The sequence below is a fragment of the Anomalospiza imberbis genome, chromosome 20 (assembly GCF_031753505.1).
Source record: "Anomalospiza imberbis isolate Cuckoo-Finch-1a 21T00152 chromosome 20, ASM3175350v1, whole genome shotgun sequence".
Taxonomy (NCBI): Eukaryota; Metazoa; Chordata; class Aves; order Passeriformes; family Viduidae; genus Anomalospiza; species Anomalospiza imberbis.
The window spans coordinates 9,992,127-10,019,364 of NC_089700.1; the positions used below are offsets into that span (position 1 = coordinate 9,992,127).

General features: G+C 50.2%; 2 protein-coding genes across 2 annotated transcripts in view; one reads left to right on the forward strand and one right to left on the reverse strand.

Annotated features, from left to right (window-relative positions):
- Nucleotides 1–27,238, reverse strand: part of ACACA (acetyl-CoA carboxylase alpha) — a 193,408-nt gene that overhangs the window by 105,824 nt on the left and 60,346 nt on the right.
- On the forward strand, nt 195–21,783 carry TADA2A (transcriptional adaptor 2A). Its single transcript, XM_068210732.1, has 16 exons — nt 195–214; nt 1,610–1,838; nt 2,524–2,630; nt 3,408–3,467; nt 4,043–4,134; nt 4,775–4,932; nt 6,254–6,342; nt 7,258–7,330; nt 12,840–12,903; nt 14,248–14,291; nt 14,791–14,901; nt 16,194–16,265; nt 16,871–17,003; nt 17,808–17,851; nt 20,069–20,142; nt 21,439–21,783. The coding sequence occupies exons 2-16, from the start codon at nt 1,814–1,816 to the stop codon at nt 21,622–21,624; spliced, it is 1,332 nt and encodes a 443-aa protein (XP_068066833.1). The 5' UTR covers nt 195–214; nt 1,610–1,813; the 3' UTR covers nt 21,625–21,783.

Genomic DNA, 27,238 nt, shown 5'->3' on the forward strand with positions numbered 1-27,238 from the left:
AGGGGCCCGGGGCCGTTCCCCTCGCCGTGCCGGTGCCGCCGTGCGGCCCCCGCTCCCCGCCCAGCCCCGCTCCCGGGCCGGGCCCGGCGCCCTCAGGCCCCGCGAGGGGCGGGGCGAGGGGCGGGGCCTGCGGCGCGCGCCGGGCCCGGCCAGGGGGCGCGCGCCCCGCCCCGGCGCGTGCGCACGGCGGGCCCGGCCCGCCGCCCCGAGCGAGGTGAGAGGCGGGCCCCGGCTCCCCGCGCCGCCCCCAGCGGGCCGCACCGGGGCCGGGCCGGGCCCAGCCGGGGCCGGGGGGAGCGCGGAGAGCGGGGGCTCGGGCAGCCGGGGGAGGGGGGCGCGGCGAGCGCGGCGCCGGGAGCGCGCGCGCGCTCCTCACGGGGCCTCGCGGGCCGCGGCGGGGCCGGAGGGGGCGGGGCCGCGGAGGGGGCGGGGCCGCGCGGGGGCGCCGCCTGGCGGTGATGGGGAGAGGGGCAGGCGGGGCGGGAGAGGGGAATTGGGAATGGGAGTGGGATTGGGGTTATGGGGATGGGATTAAGGGGAGATGGGGATGGGATTAAGGGGAGATGGGGATGGGATTAAGGGGAAATGGGGATGGGATTAAGGGGAGATGGGGATGGGGATATGGGGATATGGGAATGGAATTGGGGATATGGGGATATGGAAATGGAATTGGGGATATGGGGATGGGATTAAGGGGATATGGGAATGGGATTGGGGATATGGGGATATGGAAATAGAATTGGGGATATGGGGATGGGATTAAGGGGATATGGGGATATGGGAATGGGATTGGGGATATGGGGATGGGGATATGGGCGGATGGGAATGGGGATGGGGACGGGAATGGGATGGGGATGGGATAGAGAATAGGGATGTGAGGATGGGAATGGGGATATGGGAATGGGATTAAGGGGATATGGGAATGGGATTAAGGGGATATGGGGATATGGGAATGGGATTGGGGATATGGGCGGATGGGAATGGGGATGGGGACGGGAATGGGATGGAGATGGGATTGGGAATGGGGATGGGATTGGGAATGGGGATATGGGGATGGGATTGGGATGGAGATGGGAATGGGGATATGGGGATGGAGATGGGAATGGGATGGGGACGGGAATGGGGATATGGCAATGGCAATGGGGATATGGGGATGGGAATGGGGATATGGGAATGGCAGTGGGGATATGGGGATGGGAATGGGGATATGGGGGAGTGGGAACTGGAATATGGGGGAGTGAGGAATGGGAATAGGAACTGGGATGTGAGAAGTGGAAGATGGGGAAGTGAGAATTGGGATATGGGGAGCAGGGATTGGGATATGGGGAATGGGAATTGGTATGTGGGGGAGTGGGGATTGGGATGTGAGGGATTGAGAATTGAGATAGGGGGAGTGGGGATTGGGATATGGGAAGTTGGGGATTGGGATGTGAGGGATTGAGAACTAGGATAGGGGGAGTGGGATATGGGAAGGGCTTCTGGGAGGTGCAGAGCACTGCCTCGCACAGCAGCTGCTCACAACTCTGCTCACGTCTGTTCCCACTGAAACCCTCCCTGTGGGGCTGCATCCCCCCCACCCCACAGCTCCATGTCGGATTTCTCCCCACAGCCAGAGGAGCGACTCTGATCCGTGTGGAATGGGCTCTGGGGGCTGCTGAAACCTTTCTGCTTGCTGCTCAGGACACCCTGGGAGGATCAGACCCGCAGGGCTGCGGGAGAGGCAGAATTCCCTTTGGGATACCCGGTCTGGGACGTTCCTGGTGCTTGGGCCAGCAGATTTTACCCCAGGGAGCACGGCCAGCACCGGAGGAGGATGGAGCGCCTGGCCTCCTTCAGCAGTAAGTGCCAGCAGAGAATCCAGCTCCCACATCTGCTCCTGGAAAACCTGCATGGTACAAGGATTTCTTGGGGCAGTGGGATTTTGGAGTCACCATCCCTGAAAGTGATCAAAAAATGAGCAAATGGGGCACTTTGTGGACATGGTGTAGTGCTCACACAAATGATTTGGTGTGAGCTTTGTCTTATTTTTCTCTACTTATAATTGAGCTGGTTCAAACCCATTTTCTTGGAAAAAGTCAGAATCCTGGAATCCCAGACTGGTTTGGGTTGTAAGAAACCTTAAAGCCCATCCAATTACATCCCATGGCATGGGCAGGGACACCTGCCACTGTCCCAGGCTGCTCCAAGCCCTGTCCAGCCTGGCCTTGGACACTTCCAGGGATCCAGGGGCAGCCACAGCTGCTCTGGGCACCCTGTGCCAGGGCCTGCCCACCCTCCCAGGGAAGGATTTCTTCCCAGTTCTCCAATCTAAGCCTGCTCTCTTTGAGTTTGAAGCCATTATAACCTGACAGTCATATTAATTTCGTTGCACAATTGAGTTCATTTAAAATCCATGGAACCACAGAACATCCTGAGCTGGGCCCACAAGAGCCATCAGCTGCTGGGGCTGGGCACAGGTGGATTTAGGGGCTGCCAAAGCAGTGCTGTGCTTGTGTGACAGGAGGTTTCCTGTGGTTTTCCCAGGTGACCCTTTTGATAAGCCCCCGTGCCGAGGCTGCTCCTCGTACCTGACGGAGCCCTACGTGAAGTGTGCTGAGTGTGGGCCCCCTCCCTTCCTGCTGTGCCTGCAGGTGAGTGTGTTCTGGTTTGAAAGCAAAACCAGTGAGAGACTCCAAGTCAGAAATACAATTTATTAGGAAAAGGGGAAAGAAACAAAATCCACGCAATAATACAAAAAAAAAATCCACTGACAGAATACAACTTGACACCCTTTTGGTCAGGGTGCTGGTAGCCGTCCATATTGGAGTGGCAGATGTGGTTCTGTCAGAGCAGTGATCCTGGAGAAGGGTGGAGTCTTCCTCTGAAGGTCCAGTGGAAAACCCCAGCTGTTCCTCTTGGGAACCCAGTGGGAGGGCTGAGTCTGGTGTCCCCAAAACCCAGATTGTATCCAGGTAGGAATGCTTGGCTCCTCCCTCTGGGTGGAGCATCTCCCAGTGGGATATTCTAGTTCTTATCCGTCATTCAATGGCCCATTATCAGCAGATGTCTCCCCTGAGAGAGGACTGGTTGTGGAAGAGATAAGGAAAAACTGCCCACTTAACAGAAGACAATTGCTACAGGGATGGCAATAGAAGACATCTTGCTTCTCAATCTGGGACAGAGTGCCAGCAGCAGGGCACAGCTCTCAGTGCTCTGAGAGAGCCAGCCAGGGCCGTCAAGGGCTGTCCCAGTCATCTCTGCTCTCTCCAGCAGGGACCAGCACACCCGGGACAGGGAAATGACAGAGGGGCTTGGAGGGTGGAGGACTGAGACATGGGCAGGTGGTCAGAGAATGAAAGTGAAGAAAAAGGACCAGTGAAAAGCTTCTCAGGGCAGAGGTAACACAGTTCTGATCTTTTGTTCTGCAGTGTTTCACCCGAGGATTTGAGTACAAGAAGCATCAAAGTGATCACACTTATGAGATAATGGTAAATATTCCTTTTGGATAACACCTACTCAATCCTGGGCTCTCACTGCTTCCCAGGAGTGAGGGACCCTTGCTTACTCATACTATACTGAAAGGTTAAGTGATGCAATTCTTTGATTCAGAGGTTTTAAGCCATTAAAAAAAGAAAAACATCCACCTGGAACAGAATGGAGTAGTGGAGTCATTTACAGCTGCATCTTTTTGTTGTGCCTGGATAACACAATGCACCTCACTAGACTTGCAATCCTTGAGCCAGCTACGTTGGCCTCTGTTCCTCTAGGCTGTTTTTTTCTTCCTCCAAATTAATAATTCTTAAAGTCTCCAGTAATTTTACTGTGTTTCATGGCACAACATTGTGCAATTACAGCTGGGAGACACAACTTGTACCAGTATTTGCTGTGGTTGATGATCCACTGCCTGCCCTAAGCAATCCAATAATTATTCAATCAGGTTTTGTGAAAGTTTAAAACTACCAGAATTATCTCCTGTGTCACCCCGTGGCTCAGAACTTCCTTGCCCTTTCTGAGGTGGGTTGGAACAGAGGATCACAGTTTGTTCTGCTTTTTTCTTCTCCAGACATCCGACTTCCCTGTCCTGGATCCCAACTGGACAGCTCAGGAGGAGATGTCTCTCCTGGAAGCTGTGATGGACTGTGGATTTGGGAACTGGTGAGAATTCTGTGGTTCAGCCAATTTCAGTCAATGCTGGGCAGTTTGTCCTTTCTTTTCCCTGGATCTCACTGTTGAATTCATCAGTGCACATTGACTGTTCAATGACTTATTGTGGGTGAGACACTAATTCAGCAGCTAAAGTGCAAGGCTGGAGCATCAGATCCTGTTTTCATGAGTTATCTGTCTTCTCCCTTATTAAAAGTAGTTGTGTGAAAAGTACAGAACCCCAGAATTCACAGAAGCAGGACTGAGAGTTCCTAGGTGCACATTGCTGTCAGAAGTAGGGTTGATAACTGGTTCCAGAGTTTGCCATTACCTGGAGTCAGTAAAACGTGTTAAAAGCTCTCAAATAGCATCAGTAAACTTCAAGCCTGTTAAATATGTGTTACATTCCATCAGCCAGAGGGTTTTCCATATGAAAACAGTGAATTTCATTGTTCATGGGCACCCAAAAATGTTCCCTGACACAAACATGTGAGTGTTGGTGCTGAAAATGTGAGTTCAGGCACCATCACAGGCCAGTTCTCTGCACACTACCAATCTCTTGTCCAAAATTATCTTTTCCCACTGGAGAAATTTAAAAAACTCCAACATTTCTGTGTTGTTCACACGAAGCCTTCCCCTCTCCCCGCTCCAGGCAGGACGTGGCCAACCAGATGTGCACCAAATCCAAGGAGGAGTGTGAGAAGCACTACATGAAACACTTCATCAACAACCCCCTGTTTGCCTCCACCCTGCTGAACCTGAAGCAGGCAGAGGAGGCTCAGCACCACGAGACAGCCATTCCCTTCCACTGTGAGTATCCCTGCCCTGCCTAGGCTGGAATCAGCAGCTCTGGGGAGGACAGGCACCACAGACCCTGTCTGCTTTCACTCCCAGAGGGATAACCTCTTCTGGTAACTGGCTTGGGGAATGTCAGGAGCAGGATTCTCTTCTCACTGGATTAATTCCTGGGTGTATCAGACAGACAAGGCTGCCAGTTCCACGGGGAAGGCGGGAAACAGGAGCTGGCACAAACATCAGGGCCTCAAAAGCAGAAGTTCCTGCACAGCCAGAGCACACAGAAACCATCCCAGCAGAAGTTCTGGATGTTTTATCCATTGGATTACAGTCCACCCCAAAGCTCCTTCAGGTGTGTCCCTCAGGAAAAGTACCAGTGCAGCTCTCACCCTGCACAGCAGAGGGAGCTGAGCAGGGATTTCTGCCTTCAAGCATTCCCTCTGCTCGTGTGCACATTTCTGTGTACACACTGTCCCAGGCCTGACTGCTGATTTAATTTGTCATAAAATCACTCCTTTCAGCTATGCTGATTTCACACCTCTCTCTTGAAAACTGCCTGTTAAAAAAGTCTGCAGCAAGTTCACAGATTCTCAGTTTTCCTTGCATTTCACATCTTTAGCATTCCCCCAGTCTGGCAGCTGCTCATTGCAGAGCTCTCAGCCTCCCTGGGCGAGGCACTTGCTGCCTGTCTGGGGCTTTACATTTCCCACTGAAGTACTTCGAGCTAAACAGTAGGAACTGGGCAATTTTGGTTCTGTCCCTGGCTGTTATTGATATTTTTATGTGCCCTGGGCCAAGACAAACTCTGTGTGCCTCAGCCTGCTTTATCTGTGCCGTGGGACACACAAAGCTCAGCTTCTGCACGAGTGCATTGTGAGCCTCAGACTGTTATTGTCTGTAAAACACCGAGCTCCTCAGCTGGGAAGGGCTGTAAAAACTGGAGTTCTCTGCCTTTAATTGCAGCCCTGTCAATGGCCCCCAGAAGAAGGCAGATTTAAACACTCCTATTGCTATTAACTAAAAGAACCTGCACGCTGAGCCCCGGGGATCTGCAGAGGTTTAGAGGGGGATGCTGAGCTCCAAAATGTGAAGTTTACATTTTATTACCTGTTTATTACCTCAAATTTGTGTTTGACTCTTGAGAATACTACAGAGATCTCAGATTACTGCATTTTTCTCTGGATTAACTCTGTCTTTTCTGACTATAACACTGAATAAAACCCAATCAGGGTATTTTTCTTCAACTAATTATTCCCACATTTCCTGCAAAATAAACACTTATTTACAGATCCTTAAAAGAAGATTTTCAACAACTGAAGAGCTTTGTTTTTTGCAGCTGCTGATGATCCCCCACGGCCCACCTTTGACTCCTTGCTCTCCAGGGACATGGCTGGGTACATGCCAGCCAGAGCTGACTTTGTTGAGGTAAGAAAGACTCTCTTCACATTATTTTAAATTTGCTGCTGGGTGCAAACCCTGCTCTCACACCCCTGTTGGCCCCTGCCTGTCCTTGCTCTTCATGTAAAAGCATCAGAGGAGGGCACAGGGCTGAGGGATGCTCTTAGTCCTGTGATTAAGTTTGAGCTTACCCCGCGAGGAGCAGGGACTCTGATCCTCCCTTCCAAGGTGAGATATTCGTGATTAAAGCTCTCTGTTAATGAAGGCTTTGGTGCCAGAGGTGGCGCTGGTGGCCTGCAGAGCCGGGCCAGGCAGCACAGGCTGCAGGACGTGCTGCTGCCACCAGATGTCCAGCTGTCCAGCTGTCCATCGGGGTGGCCCTGCTGGGCACTGGGAATTGGCTGCTGGGCCGAAGGATCAGCTCCAGCACTGTCACCTGCCTGAGGAGAGCACACACACTGCTCCAAACATCACCTGGGATTGCTCTCCATGCTTTGGGCATGGGAAAGGCCCCAGTTCCTGCTCCTGTCCATGGAGGAACGAGTTCAGCCATACAGGGGCTCGGGGTTGTCCCCCTGAGCACAATCAGCACCCAAAAATCCCACCCGAGGCTCTCAGGCACATGGGGGGAACTCCTGAGCTAGGCCAGGAGTTGGACCTGGTGATGTTTGTGAGTCCCTTCCAGCTCAGGGCGTTCTGATTCCCATCCCAGCCAGGGGGTGATGACTGGGTTAATTCCCAACATCCTGCTCCAGCTGCAGCCACGGGGGTGCCTTCACACACATTTCCCCCAGGTAAAGCTGCCCTGGGCTGCTCAGGGATGGGACCTCGTGCCCTGTGTCTGAGTAAACATCTCTGTCCCCAGTCCTTCTGCATCTTCTCAAACCTGAGGCCAATATTTTAGTGCTCGTTAGTGACAATGTGTTAATCACCTCTGAACAGGAGTTTGACAACTATGCTGAGTGGGATTTGAGAGATATTGATTTTGTAGAAGATGATTCAGACATTTTGCATGGTAAGTGCCATATTTCTGTACCCGGTCTGAAAACTCTTTCAGATGCCTGTGCAGCTTTTCATTGGGTGTCTTTCTCCACACACTTTTAATGTATGGGGTTTCATGTTTGGGTTTTTAATGCATTAAATCTATCAGGGTAGGTGTTCATGCAGGCAGCAAGGAGGTGTGTAGTTTATGTGAAACACATTAAAAGTGTTGGACTCGAAGCTGTGTGATTTCTCATATGTTCAGCATGCCCTGAGTTAGAGTAGCATCAGCTGTGTGTGACAACTTCCTTTTTATTGTGAAGATGACTGTATGAGTCCAGTGCCTGCTCTGAGTCTCTGTGAACATGCTGCCTTAATCACATGAAATAGCAGGAATTACTAAAGTGACATTTTAATCCACAGAGAGGAAAAGATCCTGCTTTTCCCCACATTTGTAAGTACACACAGGGTTTAAAAGTCCTGTGTTTGTGCCTCAGAATTCTGCCATCTGTGTCAGGCAGTTCTGAGCTAAAGCCTTTGCATCCCTTGGAGACAGACAAATCCTTGTTACGTACAGACAGTCTTGGCAAAGTTAAAAAAGCCAGTTTGAAGTTGAGCAGGGCACGCAGGAGCTTTAGGAATGCAAACTCCCCTGGTCAGGGCAGGTTCTGAGAGTCCTGTGTCAGCCTCTCCCCTTGCAGCTTTTATTGAGGGGGGACTGGCTTGAGGCCATGGCAGGGATTCCTCCTGCCAGCTTGTCGCTGTTGAGGCAGGGATGGGAATGAAGAGACTCCATCTTCAGAAGGGAAAGGATGATCTGTATTCAAAAACACTTCACTTCTCTCTTTTATAGAGAGCGTTGTGAACATTAATTCCATTGGTTTTAAAGTAAAAACATTTCACCTGATTGGTACACTGGATTTAGGTCAGTGTGGCAGAACAGATCTATAACAATATGAACGGAAAGCAAGATAACAGATTGTTTACATTCCTCCTGGACTTTTTTCTTAGGCTTAGCCTGGCAGAAATCTTTCTCTTTTTCTCTCTGACTGAACTGAGAGTATCCACACCAGCTCTCTGCTGTTTCATCCTATTCTGGGTGCTGCTGAACTGAAAAAGCAAAATAATCTCCTACTTCTGCACATTAATGATAGATCCACGTTCGGCCAAGGGGGTTTGCAGCCCTCCCTTACACCTGCCCTCCTCCCAGGCACACTTCAGCCCCTCTCCTGCCAGGTTCCATCCTCCAGGAGCTCTGCTAACTCCTGCTGGAGCTGGGTCTGCCTGTGCTCCTGCACATCCTGCAACAGGGACTGCCACAATCCAGTTACAGGAGTTCACAATTTAATTGTGTGTTGAGTGAAAAAATACTTCCCCCCAGTCTGTCCGATATTTTTGCTCGATAATTTCATTGGGTGTTCTCTGCTCCATCCTTCAGTTGTCTTCAGTGTTTGGGAGGAGATGTCAGGCATTTGCTGTGTGCAGACTGCCTGGCAGAGGTTGTGGAGCGTGACCAGCTGCATTTTGGATCTCTTAGTCCAGGAACTCTGGCATCTGCCTTGCCACAGCTGTCCCAGATCTGCCCACGTGAGAGTGAAAGCCTAGCAGAAATTAATCCCAGGGTCCAGCCAGCTTTTTCCCTTTCACACGAGGCATCTTGGGGAGAGCAGGAATTCTTCTCTAAAGAATTTGGAGCGAGATCTTTCACTTCTGTGATTTAATGCAAAAAAGGGAAGGAGCCACATCCTCCCTCTGCTGCAGTTTTGAAGGGCTCAGCTGCCCACTTTGCTTGGGGGAATTTTGCAACCCAAGTGTGGGAGCCCACGGGGCAGGAAATGGCTCAACACGGGGCTCTCGAGAGCAGGGGTGGTTTGAGGAGCTTTGTGCTTTGGGGGTGGGCAGAGGGGGCTGTGAGGCAGCCTGGGTGTGAAGGTGACATTGTGACACAGGGGCTGAACACATCTCATGGCCCAGAGAAACCCAAACGGGGCCTCACAGCCAAGACTAAGGCTCAGGTGGGGAAGAAAATCCTCTGTTTGTCTTCCTGCCCCACGTTAAACCTCACTGGGTTCAAGATTATTTTTTGAGAGCGTTTTTCATATTGCATTTTCTGCAGGTCGCTCAGGCTGGGCCCTGGAACACCCCAGTACAATTTCTGTGGTCTGTCTTTCCTTCTCTTGGTGCACCAGTCACTGCTCAGTGCTGCACACCGCACAGGAATATTTGTGCTCCCACTGGAGTGGAATTGCCCCTTCTTCCCTTCCTCCCACATTGCTTTTTGTAATAATTTTGTAAAAATTATTTTTAAGGAGTTCTAGATCTGAGCTGCTTGACCTCTGTTTTCTCATGTATACCTTTTATATGATATTTATATTTAAAGTTTTAGCTCATGTATTTTACCTGTCAGATTTCACTGTGTCACTCTAAATAAGTTCTTGGTATTCCCCCAAGAAAATGCTATTTATTACAAGGTGGGAAGGCTCCTAGGCAGCTTTTTTGGGGAGCACAGAACCTGTACCTGCTGCCTCCCCAGCTCTCCCCACCTCACTGGAGGTCACAGACGTCATTCAGTCACTTGTTGGTATTAGTGAGATGGCAAAAAATTGTATGAAATCTCTCATATTTCAGTTAAATTCTGGAATTGTTCTCTTGTGTTCAGTGCTGGCAGTACAGTAAGGGCATGCAAATATATATTGCAGTTACACAAAAACATAATGGACAGATCAAAAGCACCAACCAGTTACAAGCCTAATTCAGCCCACAGTGCTTGAATATTTCATGAACTACAAGTTTTCATCAGGCTGAATTAGAACATTGGTAATTTATCTTTTCCCCAGCTTTTTTCCCCCCTTCTCATGTAAATGATTTTTCACTTCTAACACTGCAAAGTAATTGCTGAAACCACAGATTTAGAAGTGAGTGGAAATAGGCTGCAACTGGCAGGGAAATTTGATTTTAAGCTGCAAGGCAGTCTGTGTCCTTCCTGACAGAACACAGTGTTTGTTCTGCTGTGGAAGCTCTGCCCTGCTCCAGAGGCAGATAACTGCTTGCCAGGGGTCCTGCTTTGCTCCAGGGTGGCTGGATTTGGACTGCAGCCCTTCAGCTTGTCCCCAGCCCAGCACACACTGGTCCCACAGGCTGTTTCCTGGGATTAGTTTGCATTCTTCCCATTATCTGGGCCTCTCCTGCCAAGGCAGGTTCTCTCCCGTGGAACAAAGCTCTCACTCATTAGTGTTCCACAAACTTCCCTGCACACCAAGTGAGGCTGAAGAGGAGTGAAAAGCAAAGAAACTGTTTTGGACACACTCTGGAGAAACCAAAATATTTGGGGTTTTTTTGTTTTTGGTTTTTTTGTTTTGTTTTGTTTTGGTTTTTGTTTTGTTTTGTTTTGGTTTTTGTTTTGTTTTGTTTTGGGTTTTTGTTTTTGTTTTTGTTTTGTTTTTTTGAATGGAGGAAGGAACCTTGAATTGCTGCCTATCAGTGGAGCCTTCAGAGCTGCAGCAAGCACAGCAAAGAGCCTTATCAGAGCCCAGGGTGGACACTGAGCACGGTGTCAGCTTGGATTATCTGACACTGCCAGCACAAACAGAATGCTGCCTCCCTGCAGAATCCATGGGGAAGAGCACAGGCAGATCATTCTCATTCCCCCAGCATCTCCTCTCTCATTTCCATGCAGTGTGTGGCCCTGGAGTAGTCAGAGTTATTCATGCATCCCAGATTTGGGAATTGCCTGTCCTGGCTGAATCTGGCTATTAAAAACAAAAGCCCCTCCAGAAGGGCATGTGGCAGCAAATACTAATTTCACTGGGAGCAGAAGCTCCATTTTTTTCCCTTCATTTGTTCCTTCCTCTCCCCAGCTGATCATCATTTCTTTAGAATATTGTGCACCCAGGTGAAAGCATCAAAACTCCATGGTTCGAGGTGCATAATTACTTGTGATATTTATAGAGGCTCTCCAGTGCAGTTTCTGCATGTACTTATTAAGTTCTGCCCACACAAACCCCAGAAAATAACAAGTTGGCTGAGCTTGCAGAGGGTTTGAAAACTACAAAAATATTTTCCCTAAATTGGCTCCAATTCCAGCCCTTCCTAATGGATTTCATTCATGTTTAACTTGCTGCATTCCCAATTTCTCGTCCCTACATTTTAGCACGAAGGAGAATTTGCTGTCTCTGCTTGTTCTTAAATTAGGAAACTTAAATCCCTCACTATGAAAATACACAATGATGCTGGAAAATGCAAGAAATTTGGAAAAACAAGTAAGAATATTGCAGCACCCCTCCTGTCTCATACAGAATCCGTTACTCTCAGATTCATGTCAGAGCAATTTGGGACAAACTGAAGGGTTTTTTTCCTTGGGACCAAGCTCCTGAGTGAATCCCCACAGCCTTTGGGCTCTGTCCCTGTTTGTATGAAGTTTGATTACCCAGAGGGGTGCAGGGATGAATTTCCCAGAGCCTGGGGGCTTCCTGGTGTTTACACCTACACACATATTTAAGACAGACACATAACCACTTCTTAATTGCATTATTAATTATTAATCCAAGAGTGCAATCAATAAACTGCCACTATCAGTTTTGCTCCTTCTGTGTAACTACAGAGAGAAATGGATCCTGGGTTCTGTCCCCCTTGGGCCACCCTGGTTCCCCTTTTTCCAAAATCTGGTTGTTGTGTCACAGCCTCCAAACCACTGCCAAGCCTTGAGCCTCTTCCTTCTGGGAGCACATGGAAATTATTAACATAATTTTTTTAAAAACCCACGGAAAATCAGCCACCTCTACACTCATTTAACAACCTAGAATTTGTGTGTTATCTAACAGAGCAAGGGAAGGGAAGCTGGTAGGTGTCTCTTTATCTTGTCTTTCAAGAATTTACCCCCAAAAAAAGTTTATTAAGCTAATGGCTGCAGGAAAAAGGAGCTGCAGGCTGTGTGAGTGGCTCAGCCAGGCTGCAGACAGGTTTGATTTGGGGAAGGATGTGGTTTCTAATGAGCATGGCTTTTCCCTGGGCTTCTTCACATTGTCCTGAACTATTCTTTGTTCTCCTGGCAGACAGATAAGTTTGGGAGTTAACAAGCTGGAATCTTCCAGATGTCTTTAACAACTGCAGCAAAGGCTACTTTGAGTCCTCACAGTCAGAGCTTTTTGGAGTTCCCTGCTCTGGGCAAGCCTTTGCCCAAAGATGGCACCTCAGGTCCTTAAATCTTCTCTCAGGAGAAGGAACACTTGGCTATTGCATGTATGAAGGAACAAATATTTGCTGGCAGCAAAACAGTCCAGGAAGGAAGAGGAGAGGAGTTCTCAGGCCCTGCCCAGGTTCATGCTGACATGAGTGTATTTACAGTGATGAATTTGGCAGGAGGAAGCCACAGAAACCTTCCCCAGGTAGCAAGGACTGCACTGAGTTGATGCCCCTGTAAAATTGCCTCAGGGTTTTTAAACCAGCAAAGCAGTGACCATTTCAGCCCCACGTGAACATAAAAGCTTGAAATTCAGCCTCCTGCAGGGATTGCTCATGAATTCTTTAATCTTTGTGTTTTGCAGCTCTGAAGATTGCAGTTGTAGATATCTATCATTCCAGGTTAAAGGAAAGACAGAGACGGAAAAAGTGAGTTTTTTAAGCAGTCACTGTGGTTTCCCCTTTCCCTGTGCAATGCTGATGGATTACACATCATGAATTTCCTGCCAGACTGTGACTGATTGCTGGACCCCAACTTTTTCCCCCAGAAATATTTGCATCATTATTTTTAAATCCTAGTGGTCCCTAAGTTAGTTCTTCGCACTGAAGATAACTCAATTGCTGACGTGGGCTTGAATAATTTATTCAGCTCATTTGACAGCGTTCTAGAATGACTCAATCTATTAATTAAATTAAGTTTTATTATAACTTTGCAGTACTTTGTTCAATATTTAAAATGATGTCTTGCTGGATTTCTCCATGCCGGAAGAATTAGTGATTTGAAGTGAGGCTGCTCCAGTCCTTCTCATAAAACTACACAGTTCTGCTGAGTGACAGGAAGGATTGACCTGGTTCTTTATAATTCATAAATAAAAAGTATTTATGTGGTGTAATTTCCATGATGATCAATCTTGTCATACTGAAGGAAAGTGCTGCAGGGCTCTCCATAACTCTTGTGGTTACACCAGTGTCAAGTTTTGTGAAGTTTCAACAGCAGGATGGGACAAAAAAAATCTGGAAAATGACACAAAAGTGCTGATGTCACTGTCAGAAAGGTGACTCTGCACGGGACAGGAAGGTTTTGTGCACAGCAGAGGAAATGTCAAGGATTTTACAGAGCAAGTTCTGAGCTGACCTTGACAGCCCAACTCTGTGGTATCTTATTTGCCAAAGTGGAGTCACCACAGAGCAATGAGCACGTGGCACTGCTCACACTGGTGACAAAGGGATTTATCAGGCACCTGCTTTTCCTCTGCTCCTCCCCCTGATCCCAGCAGGAGCAGTTCAAACCCAGAGTTTGCTCCATCACCTCTTTAAATCCCAGGCTGCCATGGAAAAATGCCTTTCTCCTGTGCCAGTGGTGGCTTTTACAGTCCAGCTCTACCCTGTGCTTTAGCAGAGGGAAGTTTGTCTCTCTCTGAAGCTGGAAATGATGCTCATGAGACATTCATTACCTCTGATTTTGGAAGGACAAGTTATAAGATGCTGTAGATGTGAAACCTGTGCCTAAAGAAGCAATTTCCAACCTTTAAAGTGATTGCAGCTCCCTTTGTGCTCAGTGCTAATGCACACCACTGTCCAGAATTTACCCTGATGAAAGACACACTGCATCATGTTTCCATTCCAGCCAGCCCAGGGCTTATAGAAATTTCATTCATGTTTAGTTTTAGACTCCTCTGATGGTCTAAATCAAAGTTTCTTCTGAAGACTTTGTGTTTGTGAGGCAATGCGGGAGTAATGACCTTTATTAATATAATTTTTCTTCACTTCCAGAATTATAAGAGATCATGGCCTGATCAACCTCAGAAAATTTCAGAGTGAGTATCAGGTGTAACTGCTTGACTTCAAAGTGGCAAAACTTCACACAGTCACCACTTCCAGGTCACCAGTGTGGTTTGTTCATACTGGAACGTATTCAGATGTTCTAAATTCCAGCAGATTTCCTGCCCCAGCTGTTTCCAGCTGTCTGCCTCTAACTATCCCCAGCTCAGTGTTTTAGTTATTGCCTCAAAATTGCTCTTCAGAAGCACTTTGGGCTCTGCTGAGTGGGGAAAAGGGGGAAGGTGAAACCCAGGCCTTTCAAGTGCACCTCACTCTTGTGAGAAACGACTGAACAACATTTAAATACCACCCTTTATGCCTTAAGGACTTTAAGGGCTGTAACTTTTTGTTGCTTTTTACTCAGCAATGTGTAGTTGTGACAGCAAACACGTGGATTTTTAGGCAGTCCCGAGGCTGGGGCTCACATCAGCCCCCGCAGAGGTGTTTTCTCCTGGCAGCAGGAGTGGTGACACGTGGCACTTTGCCCCCCTGCAGTTCTGGAAAGGCGCTACCCCAAGGAGGTGCAGGAGCTGTACGAGACCATGAGGAGGTTTGCCCGGATCCTGGGGCCCGTGGAGCACGACAAGTTCATCGAGAGCCACGCGCGTGAGTGCCGGGGCCGGGACGGGCTGCACCACCTGCCTCCTGCACACATCCCTCTCCTGGAGGCCAGGAGGTGGTTTTCCTCCTCCTCCCCCATCTAACTGCCTCAGGAAAACAAATACATTTGTGGTTTGATGCGTTGAATGAGCAGCCAGTGGGTTTTTTCCACTAAACTGTGTCCGAGCTCTTTGGTTGAGTTTGTGGCTGACTGAACATTCTGGTCACGTGTTAGAGGTAATATTTTTTTATCTAAAGACCACTGTTTATTTACTGGGACTCTGTATCAGGGGAAGAATAAAATCCCTATATTTTGTCTGTGTGGAGAGATTGGGAGCTGGCAGCAAAGTGAATTCTTTGAAAGACACACGTTAAAGTATTTAATGTCACATAATTACATAGTGCAGTGGTCATTATGTCCTAACCTTAGGGGAGAGGCATTGTTTCGTCCCTGAATCATCCCATAGCCTGCACTTAGGCAGATTCCAGTCAGAGTCACCACATCCTGCTTCATTCTGTGACTTAAACTGGGACAGTTGTTGCTCATTAGAAAGAACAAAGCAGTTACGAAGTTGTGCCCGTGTTTTCAGGACACCCAGAGTGAAATACCAAAAGCATGATCCTGCAAAGTCATGAGTCCTGCATGGGAGTGCTGCTCCTGGAACCTGGCTTTGTTGTTGTAGTGGCTGCAGGTCCTCAGGTGAACCTGGCAGTCAGGGACAGGTCTCTTGAGCAGCAGCAGGAAACAAATTCACAAGGAAACTTGCTCCCTGTAAAACTGAGCAGTGCTGGAAGGCAGCTGATGAAAGCAACAGACAGGAAATATCTCTGAGCAAAAGAAACATTTCATAATTTCATCCTACTGACTGCATGAAAAGAAATTGTCAGCAAGGAAAAATTTTGGAAGGTCGGGTTAGGAAAAGCATCGTTCCAAGAGAATATTTGATGTATAAGGAGCCTGGCTGGAGTAGTTCCTCAAAGCTATTGAAATGCCTTCTGGAAACCCCACATTATTGTTGTTTGCCTTGTCTAGGGTATGGCAAAGGGACTATCAAAGCATGAAGAGAAAATGCCTTTTAAGAGCACAGAAATTCTAGAAACCAGCTGAAATCCATGACCAAGGAGCATGGGGACAGAGAGAGATTGAGATCTTGTGGAGGGAGGTTAACCCTGGCTGTGGTTTGTGTTCAGAGCTGACCGGTGCAGGCAGATGACAAAGAGCCACATCCCCAGTCCACCCCACTGACCCAGTTTTGCTTTTTTGGTTTTCCCTCCTGCCACCTCGTGGGGTCCAACAGTGGAATTTGAGCTGCGCAGGGAAATAAAGAGACTCCAGGAATACAGAGCAGCAGGAATCACCAATTTCTGCAGTAAGTACCTGATGCATTATTCAGCCCATTGCCATCCATCAAGGAAGGGAAGGATGATTTTACAACATTCAGGATGTGTTGAATAAAAAGGCACTTAGTTCAGAGAGGCTGTGGAACTGAGCAAGGCTTCAGCAATGATGCACAGTCCAGCTGGGCTGGTTTAGAGCTGATCTGAGCCATCAGCATGGAGATCACAGTGTCTGACACAGCTCTGCCCTGGGCACCACTTTGCAAAAGCTTCATTAAAAAATACTTGTGTCATGGCACAGTGGTCTCAGGGCTTTATCTTGGGACACTTTCACTGCCTGTTGACACATGTGATACCTGGAGAGATGCCTAAGACCTCCACATAACAAAATGGCCTGTTTTATCCTGGAATTAGATCATGGAAGCCTTTTTTGTTTGGTTTTGGCCTGAAATTAACAGGGGGAAGGGTGCAGGGTGGAATTTAATCCCTCCTGGTGCCAAGTAGTCACCACGAGGGAGAACAGCAGAGGTTAGGCCAGAGGCAGAGAACTTCCCAATATCTCCTGAAGCAGGGACAAGCCAGTGTGGAGTTTTTTGGGTGAGACAGGTGGTGAGGGCAGGCTGTGTGTGTGCCACAGGTGCCCGGACCTACGAGCACCTGAAGAAGAGCCGGGACGAGGAGCGGCTGAAGCGCACGATGCTCTCGGAGGTGCTGCAGTACATCCAGGACAGCAGCGCCTGCCAGCAGTGGCTCAGCCGCCAGGCAGACATGTAAGCACTGCCACGGGGTGCCCAGGGAGCCTGCCCCACCCTGGCAGTGCCCCATCCAGCTGGGATGGGCTTTGGAGCAGCCGGGAAGGTGTCCCTGCCTGTGGGACGTGATGAGCTTCAGCGTCCCTTCCAACCCAAACCTTCCTGGGATTCTGTGGGGTTCAGTTTGCATCAAACACATTTTCCTGCCCGGTAGTAACAAATCCATTCCCAGTCTATCAAAGTGGGAGCAGCCTGCAGAATTCAGAGGGGCAGAAGAGTGGGTGACAGCAATAGTGCTTGTTGAGTGCAGGCAAAGGAGGGACTCAGACCCCTCAGTTTTCTCAAATTTATATTTCAGGAACTGAACTGCTGTTCATAAAGTCACGGAGGGAAATGAGCTCTTTATGGATATTAATGAAGGCACAGCTGATGCCTGAAATATTTCAGATTATTTTAGATTTGGCAGCATTATTAATGTGTCATCAGCCTGCACGAGCACTTGGATTTAAGGAACAAACCTAAAGGAAGTGCATCCTGTGTGCAGGAGTTGGTTTGGAACTTCCCCACTCAATCTCCACTGGATTTTTAATTGTGTGCCCCTCCACATTTCCTTGTTGGGTTTTTTAACAGGTTTCAGACATATTTTTCAGTGTGGGAACACTAAATATTTATAAATCCTACTGACTCCTAGTCAGGGCCTGGGTTATGCAAGTTGAATTGTATAATTATTACAAGTTGTGGAAGGAGCATTTTCAGGGTCAACACATGCAGTTTTTCTTAAAAAAAACATGAAGGCAATTTGAAAATTTCCTTTCTTTTCAGTGATTCTGGCCTGACTCCCACGGTACCAGTTCCTTCAACTACAGGTAAGTGCTAGCTGATGTCTGCCAAAAACCCAGTAATATCTCCCTGACAGCCTTTTTCTGACTCTTTTTCTCGAGTGCCAAAGTGTCAGTCCTCGAGCCTCACGGTTAAGCACTGCTTAAGTCAACATTACATCAATCTGCAAGTCATTCCACTCACATATCCTGCAGGATTTTTTGCTGAATTTCTAGATTTTTCTGACTGGAGGTCAAAACCCATCCTAAAGCTACATTAGCAAGGCAGGAAACAAAAGAATTTTCACAGTCTGTAAGCACAAATTAGGATTTTTTCCACCAGGAGGACCCTATCTTCTTTCAGTGCCCAGTAAGGACAGATTCAGGGGTCAGGCAAGGTCCTCATGAGCAAGGCTTAAATAAATTCCCATCCCATTTGTTGAGGTCATGGGGTGACTGAGACTGGGATAAAGTTTTACTGCAAGGTTGTTAAATGTGGCCAGGGAAAATGGCTTTGGCTCTGTCCCTACACCCAGTTTTTATGGGGATGCTGTTAAACCACTTGAATCAAACCTCTCAGAGGTGGACACTGGGTCTGTATGTTCTTCCTCATTTCTTCCTGGTAAATTTGGGTCAGGATCCCAAGCAGTGAGTCAGGGCACTAGAGACTGTTCTAAACCTGTTAGGTGATTGCTGAGATCTGGTATTTTGGAGAAAAAACAGCTTCGTATATCCCAGAGTCTGTGAAGGGAGGACACTGTCTTCCAGCTGAAGGTCTGGAATGAGGGATGAACTTCCTTTCTTTGTCAAGGATCCAGTGTCCCATGAAGGGGATTGTGTTGCCTGTGGAGCTGTGATAGCTCACAGTGTTTACAAGCAGCATCACATGTGGAACAAAACCCAAACAAAATACCACAGAGTTGCTAATTAAGCAAACATCCTGCCCAGGGATGCTGAGGAAGAGCTGCCACGTGGCTCTAATTAAAGGCTGCATCACTCTGAATATACAAGAGGGCAAATTAATGCTTCACTTCTAGATTCTAAGCTCTTGACTTTGCAGCCTTGATATGTTTTCCTTAATGTAGTTTGTGTGTGTATTTTCTGGGTTTATAAAAGAGTAAAACTGAATTCTGTCGTGTCCCTCCTCGCACAGTGGCCCCATGCCATGGGAAGAGGGAGCAGTGCTGAGAAATCACTTCCTTTACACCTCCCACAGACTCACACTCCAGCTTCTCCCCAGTCCCCAGCTCCCTCTGCTCAGGCTCCTCACAGCCAGCCAGATCCCTTCTGTTCCTGCAGATGCCCAGGAGGCACAGAGACTTCCCAGTGCCAGGGGCAGGACCTGGCCAGGGCAGGGTGCTTGGGGAAAACCTTTTATTTTTGCACATTTCCCAAGGTCTCATCACTTCACCAAATTTGGGCAGTTATCCTGGGATAGAGATCTATCTCTAACAGTGCTAAATATGCAGCCCACAGCACAGGGGTGAGAGACTTTTTCCAGTGTGAATAAATAACCCAAACTTTGTCCTGAGCTCTGTGAGTTGCAAAAAAAAAAAAAAAAAAAAAAAAAACCCGCAAAAAACTATTAGAAAAAAAAAAAAAAGCCAAACCTGCAAGCAGACAGCCCTTGTGAAAGTTTAGGCTGTGCCAGGTAATGTCCAGTAAAGTAAATAATAACTTATAACTGTTGTTTATATAATTACATAGAAACAATAGTGAAAGTGAGAAATACCACATGACCTTGTGATAAATATTCCTTTGGAACTGTTCATCATAACAGACAAAAAATCAATCCCCAAACTGCATTTGCCTTGTAATACCTGCATCATATTCAAAGGCTTTTGAAGAAAACTCTGCCTCATAAAGTTGTCAGTAATGCCAGAGAGAAATTGGCTGCTTAATCACACCAATAAAAAGTCTCATCATCCTTACAAGGTGCTGCTTTCAGCACACCTGGCACACCCTCCCTGGAGCTGGAATAGGCAGGAGGCTCAGCCCAGCTGAGCCATGCCTGATGCCAGTCTGACACAAAGCTTTTGTCTTGCAGTTCCTCCCAAAAACCAACAGCTCACGAGTCTCATGCAACATTCACAGAGCTTCAAATTGCAAAACCAGACCTTTTGTCACATCAGCAGAGCTTTCTGCTGAGCCCTAAATAGCCCTGTCTGTAAACACTTGGCTCAAGCTGGGTTGAATTGCCTCCCTAACAGAGCAGCCACCTCCAAACTGCTCCCGTTCTCCAGCTTTTCCTTTCCCATTCCACAGGCAGGCGGAGTGCCCCACCGCTGAACCTCACCGGCCTGCCAGGCACAGAGAAGCTCAACGAGAAGGAGAAGGAGGTGAGGAAAGGATGGAAGGATCACTTCTATAAACTGTGTCTCCACAGCACAGGGCTGCCCACACCACGTCTGGGGAGCTGTGAATGTCACCTCAGTCACAGGCCTGACTACTCTTCCTTCCTCACAGAAATCATTCAGGATTTCCAGTTGGCTTCTTAATCTCCTGTGCTACACATACAGCACAAACTGGCTTATTTAGCAAAGAAAGGAGCAGAGCACCAGGGTGTTATTTGGTGCTGTTACAACATCCATCTCCCTGCCTGCTCTCTGAGGCTGGGCTGAGCACAGGGGTTAATTTTTCTTAATGAGCACTGGTTGTTTTTCAGCCCAGTGCAGGCCTGTCCTCAAACTCAGTGAACAACTACTGAAATAAGAGATTATTATTTCTTAATAGAGGTGTCCTTAGGCTGCCCCAGGCAGGTTGCAGTGCCCGTGAAGCACAGCTGTACCTCAGCCTCCCCTCGCTGCCTGTTCCCCTTGGCTGGAGCTGGCAGCACTGGGAATCAGCCCATGGCTCCGTGTGGAACTGGCAATTCTGCTCCATTCAGCACGGCCGTAATGGTGGCAGGACATCGGTGTGTGTGTGGAATCTGATTTCCTGGTCAGCTGAGACAGAAAGTCTGAGGGCTGAGGAATTCTGCAATTTCCTATCCGTGAGGAATGAGCATGAAGCATTTCCTTATTAAAGGGAGGAGACAGACAGTTTCTCCAGCGGGAGCAACGCCGTGCTCCTGGAAGGCAGCTGGAATTTGGGAGCTGAGCAGGAGCTGTGCAGCCAAACAGCTCAGGGGCTGTGCACAGCCATTCCTTACCAAACTTCCAGCCACGGAATGCCTTCCCTGCACAGCTTCCATGCCAGGCTTGTGGAGGGGGAGCTGCTTTTGTCGAAGGTATTAGAGCCCGAGTCGGCAGGGGATTAGCAGCCAGATGCCCTCCCTGGCTCCTGGCCAGCCAGCCCAGTTGCTGCTTCCAAGTCTGGCATGTGTGCTTCCCAGGCTTGGGAAGGAGCAACGCCCACACAGGACACACTCAGAGCTGTGCTCCTGCGAGCCCAGGGCTTGCTTTCATCCTCCTCCTTTATTTTTCCACCAGGAATGTTTCTGAATGCAGCAGCCAGCAGGCTCCTCCCCTCCCTACCTGTGGATCCAAACAGCTCCTCATGGCATTCCCCTGTGCAAAGAAACACTGGAAGTGTTCTCAGGGAAATATTCCCCGTGCTCCTCCCCCAGCAGGGCTCTGGGAATGGAAGAACATGACAAGTGTTGGTGTTTATTAACTTCACCTTTTGTCTTGCAGCTCTGTCAGATGGTGAGGCTGGTCCCTGGAGCCTATTTGGAATATAAAGCTGCTTTAGTGAATGAGTGCAACAAACAGGGAGGCCTGAGACTGGCGCAGGCTCGAGCCCTCATCAAGATTGATGTGAACAAAACCAGGAAAATCTATGACTTCCTGATCAGAGAAGGGTACATCACAAAGGCCTGAGGACAGGCAGCAGTGCTTGGCTGGAGCAGGCAGATGTGGAGAAGCTTTGAAGTCGCTTTGACAGCGCTGAAAGATTTCACCAGTGTTGAATGAAGGACGTTTCCTTTTGTTTAAAACCTTTCGGGGCTTTTTTTTTTTCCCTTTTTTTTTTTTTTTTTTTTTTTTTTGTAAAAACAAGTAGGGAGCTTTGTTAAATTGCATGAATGCTGACATTTGTCTGGGTTCCTTTTGGCTCTGCTGTTGTCAGGATTCCTCTGCCTCGCAGCGCTGGGAAGGATCACGTGCCATATAAGCTGATCTTAAACGTGAATGGGCATTCATTGCTCACACCTCCTGTGGCTGCAGAGAGGATCACGGTACCTCTGTGCTGATGGTGACAAAGAATAAGGACACTGTCACACTTTTTGCAGTACAGGGTATAGAAATGCAGTCCCTCCCTCCTTGTGTTCCTTCCTAAATCAGCAGCAGCTTTCAGAGGCGATAGCACGTGCCTGAGGGTGTAAAAATAGAGCTTGCAGTGGTCCAGTCTTTTTGACTTAATTGTGATAAAAAATGGGAAAGGACATGGCAGGGAAGCTCCTCAACAGTTGTTACTTTTATGTGGTATTAGCACATATCCCAGCAGGAGGGCTCTGCACAAACCAAGGAGCTTCAGCCACTCCCCACCATGATTTGGGGGTGTCAGGTTAAATATAATCCCTCCATTTCAGTCTGCTGCTTGTTGGGAAGGCTGGAAGCTACAGCCACTGCAGCTTTTGGGAACAGGAATAAAAAGGTTCTTGGGACCCTGATGTTCTCCCACAAAAAAGGAGTGAAGAGCACGGAGCTCCTGTTTGTGGGGTTTCATTCCCTCAGCGTTGCCAGCGACACGCCTGAGGAGGTGCCACAAGGCACTGCTCAAACACAGCCCCCATCCCATCAGCTGAACCAGGAGCTTCAGTACCAAACGTTGGGATTTGGCAATCAGTTGGATGATGAAGATGGTTCTCTGCAGGTGCAGCTTGTGTGTTTATTGAACAGTAAGTTGTTTGTCAGACAGCTTCCTGCTAAGGTGTCATGCTGGAATGATGTCCCACAGGAAAGCTGGGAGCCAAAGCAGGTGAGGTGTTGGATGCTCCCAGGTTTGGGATCTCATGGAAGAGCATAACTGAGCTACAGCTGCACCAGCACCTCTCTAAGGTGTTGAGGTTCACGTTGTTGTTTGTTCCCCAAGAGTAATTATCCTGTGGACATGAGGTGCCGTTGAATGTGAAGTATTTTGGTTTGTAATAAAATCAAAATGACTTGAAACAATCTTACATCCACATCCCAGGACTCGGAGTGAGGCTGTAAAGGTCACACAGCTGCCTGGATCTATATCCATCAGCTCCTCGCCAGGAGAGAGGAGATGAACGCCCAGCAGCGGCCGTAGGGATGCAGCCACTGCATTTCCTAGCAAATATTACTATTTAAAGAAAAGCAGCAGTAATAAACGACGTGTTGAAGATTAAAGTCTAGAAATTGAGACTGGGCATGCCGAGGGAAAGGGCACAGTAAGCTGTAAAACCTTGGGAATGTTTTTCCCATTTGTCTTTTAACATTAAACAGCCAAACTGCCTTTCTTTTGCCCAGCCCTTCAGGGGACTTGCCCCCAGAGGCAGTAAGGGGGCCAAGAGCACTCAAACCACCCTGGGATCAGCCAGGGTTGGTTTTGGGGGGGCTGCTGCTGTGGCTGGGGAACGCCAGCCCTTGCTGCACTCCAGACTCACAGCTGGGGGATGCAGATCCTTAATTACAGACTCGGGTGGACATGGAACATTAAATATGCAACAAGGCTGGAGATGGGCACTTTGGGATGGTGGGACCTGCAGAATTGGTGACACCGGGGCTGGGGTGATGCGGGGAGGCTGCGGCTGCTCCAGCCCAGCGGGCTTAGTCACAGCACTGAGGTATGCACGGAATGAGTCTTCCCGGGGCTGTGTTATCCGCCTGTCATTAAAGCATCAGTGCTGGGGTTTTTTTTTGGGACTCACAGCTGCCGTCACCCCAGCAGCAAACGCACTGGGCCCGCTGGTGACTCAGCCCGGGAGGAGGGGGCTGCCTGGAGCAGATCCCGGGGGCTCCTGCCGCCCCAGCACCGGCTCCTGCTCCTCACGGAGCAGATAACACCGGTAACAACGGCACACAAGGAGCCCTAGTTTTACTGCCTGCTCAAATTCCCATCAGGAGGGGCCTGTGAAACCTAAACCGCCTCCCTGGGAGAAAACACCACACTGGAGCAGCAGCTTTTGAGCCGTGGTTAGAGAAACCCCAGGCTGCCATCCTGGTGAGAAGGGAAAAGGGAAAAATCCAAACCACGTGGTGATGCCCCACGGTGATCTCTGGCCTTCCAGCAAACTGGCTGGGTGACCTTCCAGGAAAAGCCAGCATGGATTTATTAGTGACTGGAGAAAGCACACGCAGTGGCACAGGCAAAGCACGTTCCCACAGCCCTCCCTGTGACTGGAGCTGATGGACAGTGCTGGGACTGAGCCCATCAGCAGCACCAGGCACACGAATTCCTGCAGCCCCCAGCCCACTGGGCCTCTTCCCACCTGGCTGCTACCCAGGGAGCTGAACACGCTCCCACAGGGAGCCAGGCCACACATCCCAGCTGCGTGCTCTCACACCTGGCAGAGCTGGGTCAGGACCATGTGGAACCCAACAAGGAGTGGAAAGACCATGGGGAACACAGAGATTGGGGTCAAGCAGCAGCTCAGAGTACACAGGTGTCCAGCATTTTGGATCTCACAGACTGGGAGCTGTTGGGCAATGCCTGCCCCACCACAGGCTCTCCATGGCCACAAGCAAGGATTGTGAGCACCCTTTGCTCCAGGGAATGCGCCCTGGAATCTCCTGAGCTCTCCGTACAATCACCAACATCTCATTTCTTTTGCAAAGCCTGTCTGGAAAGTCAATGTTTTATGAACCAGGCATCAGCATTCCCCAATGGGAGTGAAATGGGAATGGACGGGAGCTCAGAGCACCTCATGCAGTGCTGGAGGGGCAGGCACTGCCAGAACACCTCCAGGCCCAGCTCCCAGGGGATGCCAGGGGTCCCTGGGACGGGCCAGCCCCCAGCTCAGCTGCCCAAGGGCAGGCGGTGCTGAGCAGGCTGCGATGGGGCAGGAGCAGCGCCCCGGGGAGGCTGAGCTGCCAGGCCATGTCAGTGCCCCAGCCCTCGCTCCCAGCCTGGCCCCGGGCTGTGGAGAGGGGGCCAGGGCAGGACACGGAGCATCCCGGAGGCACGCGGGGCACGGCCGCGGCTCACATGGCTGCTCAGCCCCTGACTCAGCACCCAAGAAACTCACCCCACCCTCCTGAGACAAACCGGCACCCTGGCATCTCACCGAGGGAGCTGCCAAAACACAGCCCACGCCATGGGGTCCTGCACTACACAGCATCCCTGCCTCCCTCTGCCTAGCGAGGGGCCAGTCAATGCAATAAGGGCGCCCCACATGCAACAAACACAAACAAATGGCAGCAGAGCTGCTCCTCCTGACCCTCTAGAGCCCACAGCCCATCAGAGGGACAACTGGCCTTGGGGGACAGCACTTTCCTCCATGAGGCACCTGGGTGGCCAGGGGCAGGCAGGGATCCTGGCATGCAGGGCAGGGCACTGGGATTGCCTGGGTGCTGACTAAGCTTGTGGCACACGTGTGGCTCCCCACAGCCCAACACACCCGGGCTGTGGAAACACTTCCCATGTCACCCACAGATCAGAGCACCCCATGGATTTGGGAAGGGTGACACACCCTCATGGCCACATCCTGGGAGCCCCTCAGCCAAAATCCTCCTGCTCAGGGAGCTCGGATTGGAACATGCTCCCCTTCTGCTCCTTGTGCTGCTGGAAAGTCAACAAAGCCCTGCTGTGCTTGACATCCCTGCGGAGCCGTGACATCCCTGTGGAGCCGTGACATCCCTGCGGAGCCGTGACATCCCTGCCTCCTCAGCGAGGCCTCCGCTGACCCACATTCGGCCACCAAAGCCCCACCACGTGGTGACCCAAGCCCAGGCTTTGTTCTCGCCCGTTAAGAAGCGCCTGCTCGAGGATCTCTGCTCCGGCTGTCACCTCGCATCGAGCGCCAGGCGGCCGATGGCCCCGCGCCGGGATTTGTCCCCATTTGCTGCTTCCCCTGGGTCCCTGCTGCCGTCAGGGAGGCGAGGAGGGGAAGGCAGCACCCCAAACCTGCCCCTCCAAGGCTCCCTCCAGCTGGGCTGGGGGTGCTGCCGGGGGCTCAGCGCCTGTCGCTCCACGCTCCGACCACCCTGGATGCAGCTGTTGCTCCCAAAACCAGGAGGTCCCAATCCCTGGGCTTTTTGCCTCACACAGGGACCTTTGTCTACATCACGCTGGTGCAGGTCGAAGGTGGGGAAGAGTAAACTCTGGAGTAGCCAGGAAACTGGGATGGATGGGTGGATGGATGGATGGGTGGAGGGATGGAGGGATGGAGGGATGGAGGGATGGATGGACGGAGGGATGGATGGACGGAGGGATGGATGGACGGAGGGATGGTAGCTGCGGAAGGAAGCCTGCTCCCCTCTCAGCAGGCCTTCGTGACCCTGAGCACACAGAGCAGGGGAACACCCGTGATTAAGATAATAGCCCTAATGACCAGCTAATGGCCCGTGGTCAGGCGCACCCTTCGGGAACGTGCCCGGGACCCACCGCGCTGTGCTCACCCCAGCACAGCCAGCGGGCATCTGCCAGGCTGGGCTGGGGAAGGTGAGTTCAGAGTCACGGAATTGCTCAACCCACGAGGACCAGAGTCCAAGTCCTGACCCTTCCAAAGCCATCATCCCCAAAGGCACCGCGCGGTCATCGGTCACCACTTGGAGCATCTTGGCCCTACACAGTCTTCAGAACTTTTCCAAGAGATGCACAGTTGCTATGGGAAGGGGGAAAACCTGTCCACAACATGCTGTCTGCCTTAGAGGAGAGCTGCTGCTGCCCCACACCCCCTGGGCTGTACGGGTGGGAGCTCAGGCTACCTTCCCAGGGCTGGGGGTCCCACAGAGGCCCTGCAGTCCCCGCTATGCCAGGGCAGAGAGTGGGCAGCTGCCCCAGAAAGCACCCAGTGCCTGACACCTCCCCCGTGCTCAGGAGCAAACCCTCCCAGTCCCGCCTGCCCCTCAAACATCCATCCTGGACAAAACAGCTCTTGGCAGGAGAGGCTTGGCAGGACAGCAGCCCCCAGCCACCCACCGAGTCCCCCAGCTCCCGTGAATGAACCTCTGGCCAGGGCTGAGTGTGGGAAGGAGCTGACATTCCCTTTTAGCTTTGTTCCCCGCTGTGTCCCTGGGTCAAAGGCCTCCCAGGTTTCCCTCCTTGTCCCACACCAAACACACAGGAAGCTCCTGGCAGGGTGCAGGTTAAAAGCACGAGTTGCACCGGCATTAGAAACACCTTTGCAGTTGTGTGAGTAGTTAAAAATTGCCCAGGATGAGCAACTGGAGTTGTGCAAGAGCCTCATTCTCACTCAGTGGTGGTGGGGGGGAATGAGGGGTTTAGATGCTTGCGCAGGGAATCCCACAGGCTGCCACTCAAAACCCATCCTCGTCTCTCCCTAGCTGCCCATGGCCAGTAAACACCACC